This window comes from Dermacentor silvarum, chromosome 7 (genome assembly GCF_013339745.2).
Source record: "Dermacentor silvarum isolate Dsil-2018 chromosome 7, BIME_Dsil_1.4, whole genome shotgun sequence".
NCBI lineage: Eukaryota > Metazoa > Arthropoda > Arachnida > Ixodida > Ixodidae > Dermacentor > Dermacentor silvarum.
In genome coordinates this window covers 152,436,003-152,442,002 of record NC_051160.1, presented here as the reverse complement: position 1 = coordinate 152,442,002, position 6,000 = coordinate 152,436,003, and the positions used below count along the sequence as shown (strand labels likewise).

The following is a 6,000-nucleotide window of genomic DNA, read 5'->3' as shown; positions in this document are numbered from 1 at the left end:
GTTGGCTCCGGCCGGGGGTGCGAAGCGCACCCCCGTGGTGGAGCGGTCTCGGCTCCCGGGTGTGCGGGAGCGGCTCCTGCGACCTCTGCTGGCCGATTGGGATCCCGAGCTCCCTCTGGATCTGGAGCGTCCTCTGTGCTCACGCTGTCCGTCTGGCAACTGCGCCGCATCTGCGCCGTTGTGCCTTAAGAGACCAGTCGCCTTATCTCGAATTTTCTTGGCCGCAATGGCTGCCTGCTTGTTCTCGATTCTTCGCTTACGTACCACGTACGGGACCTGGTATCTGTTCTTGCATTCCTTGCTGGCCGTGGGGTGTTTCTCGCCGCACAACGCGCAAGAGACCTCTTCGCAAACGTGATCAGCTCCGGGGTCTGCAATGCGGCAGCCCCTGCAAGTCTGCTTTTCAGGTGCGGGGCATACGTCTGCTCGGTGCCCCAGTTTTCCGCAAGCCTGACATATTGCGATCTGCTTCCTGTAGAGCGAGCACTCTACCCATGCACATCCGTACATCACGTGGTTGGGAACTTTGTATCCTTCGAAGACCACAATCACCGTCCCGGTTTCCTTAATGCGCTTCGCCGCCAGTGCGAGTGGGTTTCTCGGGTTGACGACAGACCTGGTTATCGTTTCTTGCGTGTGGTGGAGCGGAATGTTGCGAATGACTCCCTTGCACGTGTCGTCCGGTGCAGTCTGGTAGGAGGATGCCTCGTACGTCTGTCCGGCGATGGTGATGCTCTGAATTTTCAAATATCCGTGGACATTCTCGGGTAGCGGAGAACTCACGACCATGATGTTCTGTTTGAGGTTTGGGCAACACGCGTCCCCGTGAAAACACGCGTCCCTCGCCCTCGCGAGCTTTTACTCGCACATACAGCATACGGCCAATGAGAGTTTTTATAGCGATAGCAATTATATGGACACTCAAAAGCAGATTTCTGCCGTCGGCGTCGGCGTCGCCGTCGCCGTGAGGTTCCGTATGACGTCAATGGAGATGAAATCGTCGCCGCGCGCCGAACGCTGTATGTGCGAGTGAAAGAGCGCGAGGGGCGCGCGCTTTCACGGGGAGTGAACGCATGGCGGAGAACAAACGCGCGTTCTGCGCCGTGCTCGCTTAAGGGCTGCAGAAGTAGGCGTCTCTTAAGCGAGCACGGAGGGAGGTTAAGGGAGGTTAACCAGTTCAGCACAACCGATTTGCTACCCTACACATGGGAGCGGATGAGGGGGAGGAGAGAGAGAGAGCACACAGCACAGCACACACATCGTCAGTCACAGTCCGTCACTCTTGCGTGGTACGTGACATCACTGTCAGAGCCGCTTGTCCAAGCCCGTTTCTTTTAAAAACCGAAGGCTCCCGCCTTCATCGCCCTTCATCGCCTTCAGCTGCGATCTGTTCTGTCGACATGTGAGAATCACTTCAACTGACATTGGTCTGTTGTCAAGATGCGCTAGAACGGACGCCAGGGACTTGTCTCTGAACATTATATTCAGGACAGTCGCATAGAATGTGTTCTAGCGTCTCCTCGCAAAGATAGGCATTGCAAAGGGCGTTGTCGGCCATTCCAATCGGAAATGAATATGATTTAGTGAATGCCACCCCTAGCCATAAGCGATAAAGCATAGTGGCCTCTCTTCGGCGGAGTCCAGTTGGCATACAGAGATGCATCAAAGAGGGCAGGTGGTATTGACGATTGCTCCAGTTGGTCTGGCCGCTTGGTGTGCACCTTAGAGAGAGCGTGATCTCCTTTGCAAGCACTCGAAGTCTGCTGGCTGCGTCGGACCGTGAGAGTGGTATGACCTCTTCCTGTGTGTCGTCAAGAGCTGCCCGAGCGGCATTATCGGCGTCTTCGTTCCTTATGACACCGTAGTGACTTGGAAGTCACTGAAATTCCACGTGGTGTCCTTTCTCATGTGATGTATGGAGTAGGTATATAATATCGAATACGAGCTGTTCGTATGGCCCGCGACGCAGAGCGTTCCCCAAGGCGGTGCTCTCAGCCCGACGCTATTCAACCTCGCTCTTCTTGGACTTCCTGAATACTTACCAACTACCATCAAGATTTGAATATACGCAGACGACATCTGTGCCTGGACTTCGGCAGTCACACGTCCACAGGTACGTTCGCGGCTTCAAAGAGCAGCAACTTTGACAGCGAGCTACTTGTGTAAACAAGGTCTCAGCATATAAAAAAATGCGCACTAGTGGCATTTACTCGCTTAACACAAGTTTTATTAAGTGGGTGGTGGGCCAAAATTACTGCGAGTGATACGCCTTTTAACCAAGCATCTGAGTAGATTCCGTAGGCATTTTTCTGTGAAAATTGGAAAAAATGTATTTAACACGGAAAGAAAAAATAAATTTCTTTACACGTAGATCACCCGCGCGATCCACAAATATAACTACAAAATGTACGTGCGTTTTTCTCTGCAGCGGTGGGGCTGTGCTGCCACTAAAGATATCAATATCTATTCGGACAACAAGGATATTCGAGGTCTCACAGAAATTGCCAAAGGGCTCTCAGACAGCAACTGCAGTTGTTGGGCACTATATATTTGTGTAACTACAATGCTTCAATCGGCACGGTTTTGTTCCGGGCTGGGTCTTCAGTGCTTGCTGCAAAGCTGATGATTCGGACCCCGACAAGAACAGCATATCGCAGGTTCGAGCAACCACTGCGAGATGCTTCAAGTATTTCAGCTCAACGTCTCGTATCAGCCCCTGGTCGTGGTCTCCTGGGCAGAGAAACCAAGTAAACGGGTGGTAAGGCCCAGCTCTAGAAACAGTAAGGCCACTAGAACAACTAAGAGCTTCACGAGCATTGACATTAAAAACAGTCCTTCTGCAAGAAGCATTTACCTTTAATTAAAAGAAGGCTTGCCATCGGTGGATGTAAACCTGTGAGCATTACTGCTTCACGGCACTCAGCCGATCGGCATCATCGCATAATATTTACAGAGTTACACAAAATTTTACGCCATACCACACCTCACTACGACCTCAGCCGCAGGGCTTTTCAAACAGCGTTGATCACGTAACTAAGGTCGGAGTTGATTCACATTACACGAACTATTTCTCCCTGTAATTATTTCCTCATTCTTCCCAGGAATGGAACCGCCTCCCGCCAAGTCTCATAGATTTCACCGATAACAAACGTTTTTTTTTAAGTATAATAGCTAATATTGTATTGACCCTTTTCGCGGAAAATTTTGTTCTCGAGAAACGAGATGGCGCTTTCGGCGGCGCGCCATCCGTTGCCTCAGCGAAAACGCGTGAATAGGAAACCATTACCGCTTCTGCTCTGTTTCTGTGCGATCAGCTGTCAGAAATGCAACTGGGTTTTCGATCGCGCACTGTGCTCAATTCACGCTGCAAAATGTAGAGCGGTGAATGAACACGTGCGCAGTAGTTGACTGCAAAAATACTGACTGAAATATTAAGAAATGAAATGAGTGTGTGTGTGTGTGCACAAGTTCACGGACCGTTGCTACATACGGACAGCCTGTGTTGCCGGCCCTTCTAGATGTACGACTTTCCTTGTGGACAAAAAAAATTTCACTCATCCGCCAGCGTTGTATCGCTAACCTCCAGAGAAAAGACTTCAACACCGGAACGTCGGCAAGAGTGAGTAACGCTCGTTAAACAATGACAAAGGGAGTAGCACCGCCTCCTGGCATAGTAAGTTTTCCACGCGTTATCTACACACATCGACACCAACTCACAGGCAAGCTTACGTACACTCTATCGCCAACGTATTAAGAATGTGTGAATGGACGAACACTTGAATCAGTGCACCAAAGCATGCGTGACAACGACTACATTGACAGCACATGAATGGTCGAAGCTGAATGTTTCGTGATGGACCACAGGAGTAAGCGAGTTGCTAGCAATATTACATCTTTGCTACACGCTATTAGTACAGAACAGCTACGTTCCAAGCCTTGTGTGCAGCAAGACTGAATCAATTGCAACTGAGCACACCTGCGAGCGATTAGGCAGAAAATAATCAGGTAGTAACCGGCACAGACGCACGTCACTGAGTCAGAAACGTGACTAACAACTTCTTCAGAGTATTTTCCAAATAAAGAGCGAAGAGCAAAACACACTGATCCTGATTCAATTCATAAGCAGGAAACTTGGATAGCTTGGAATACATTTTTAGCCTTGTTTTTAGAACAAGCACCGTATCCGCTGCTCGCGCCGTTTGGGCAAAGCTTAATGAGCTTAATGAGTCCTCTGAAGCTGTCGCCAAAGCTTAGTGTCGACCACTCAGTCAGCGACTACGATATCTTCCGCAAACGAGGTTTCCTGAGACGCTCCGGGCGTCATGCACACCCATTGTAAACACGGAGGTAACGGAGGCAGCTGAGGTAAGCAATGGACGCGTCACCACGTGATCAAACATGGCAGCGGCCACGGATCGCCACGAAAAGGGTCAACAATCAGAAGTAGCTTTATATCATTAGCAGTACTAGACGTATTAGTTATATCTTAATGATCTCTTTAAAATCAGGTGGCCCTGTGTGCATAATGTACAAAAAAAATAATCCGCTACAGACACATACTCGTCACTAGTCGACCCGCCGTGGTTGCTCAGTGGCTATGGTGTTGGGCTGCTGAGCACGAGGTCGCGGGATCGAATCCCGGCCACGGCGGCCGCATTTCGATGGGGCCGAAATGCGAAAACACCCGTGTACTTAGATTTAGGTGCACGTTAAAGAACCCCAGGTGGTCCAAATTTCCGGAGTCCCCCACTACGGCGTGCCTCATAATCAGAACTGGTTTTGGCACGTAAAACCCCATAATTTAATTTTTTTTCGTCACTAGTCGCAATGCAAGGAAGATGCAAGTGCGCATGCTACCGCAAATTGAAAGCCATGAAACAATGTCTCGAGATGATCTTCATCTTTCTTTCCTCTCACAAGTGCACACGTTGTAACTTGAAACCGGAGACACTAAACCTTAGGTAGACAAGTCGGAGACCAAAGTAAAGGGGAAGCCAGATTTTTAAGAGGAGCAAGACACTTCTTCAAAATCTTTCAAGGAACAAGACTGAGCAATTTGAGTACTCATGTCAGCGTCTGACGTCATTGATGTTCGACTGCGGTTAATGTCTGCGCGCCCAGTGCGGTGCAACTCGGCAAGCAAAGTTGAGATGTGCCGAGAGGGCAGGCCGTTGAGAGGAACAACGCTGTAGACGGTGTCGTCGAACGGCGTGCAACGGTGGGAGTGGCGGGAAACGGCGATTATTGCTGTGCCTTGTTGCCCTTGCTGATTCATGCTGCGTCACAATTTCAGGTGCTGGTACGGCTGTGCAGTACGGCTGTGGTTGTAGTGTGACTGCCAGCAACACCCTGGTCTTGAGATGGCATGGTCAGTCCTACCATGGGTTTATCCGGAATAGCGATTTTTTTTTGGGGGGGGGGCATGTTTCCAGTACGCAGGAGGGTGTGGATACGAACTAATTGGTTATATTGTGTATGAGTGACAGGAGGGTGGGGGGAGGTGCAAGGGGCTAGCGCTCTTTTTACCACGTTGTTTTATTTAAATAAGTCTGAATGCTATTTTTTTCAACAAATGGTGACGGAAAAGCTGCAAATTACCACAAGTACATTAAATAACATAATAATCCAGCATATTAAATCACATGTTACAATGGAGTTCGCCGTTGTTGGTGCATGTCAAGCTGATGTAGGTGCGCAAAAGCAAATACTACAACGAAGGGGGAGACAAACGCCACAGACAGGCGGCCACGAACGAACGCTGTATAGAAGGCCAAAATGTGTGCCTCGTTTGGCGGGATAATAAATTCAAAACTATATTCAAACACCCCTAGCCTTCTGTCACCACATTTGAAAATTGCAAGAACATCAGGGACAGCGCTTAGAGTTTTCATTTGATTGCACAAAGCTTAATTTTTTCTATGCAGAACAAAGTGGAGCAAGTTGTTAATCTACAAGTCTTCATAGAACAAACTTCAGACGTTTTCAAAACTAAGTGCGATA

General features: G+C 49.2%; 1 protein-coding gene across 4 annotated transcripts in view; it reads right to left on the bottom strand.

The window, feature by feature from the left end:
* Nucleotides 1-2,527: 2,527 nt before the first annotated feature.
* LOC119458592 (uncharacterized) overlaps nucleotides 2,528-6,000 on the bottom strand; it is a 124,491-nt gene continuing 121,018 nt past the window's right edge. For all 4 annotated transcript variants that reach the window (XM_049671288.1, XM_049671287.1, XM_049671286.1 and 1 more), the window contains one exon: nucleotides 2,528-2,730. In XM_049671288.1, the coding sequence (XP_049527245.1) occupies nucleotides 2,697-2,730 (34 nt within the window). In that variant the 3' untranslated portion in view covers nucleotides 2,528-2,696. The remainder of the gene's footprint in view (nucleotides 2,731-6,000) is intronic.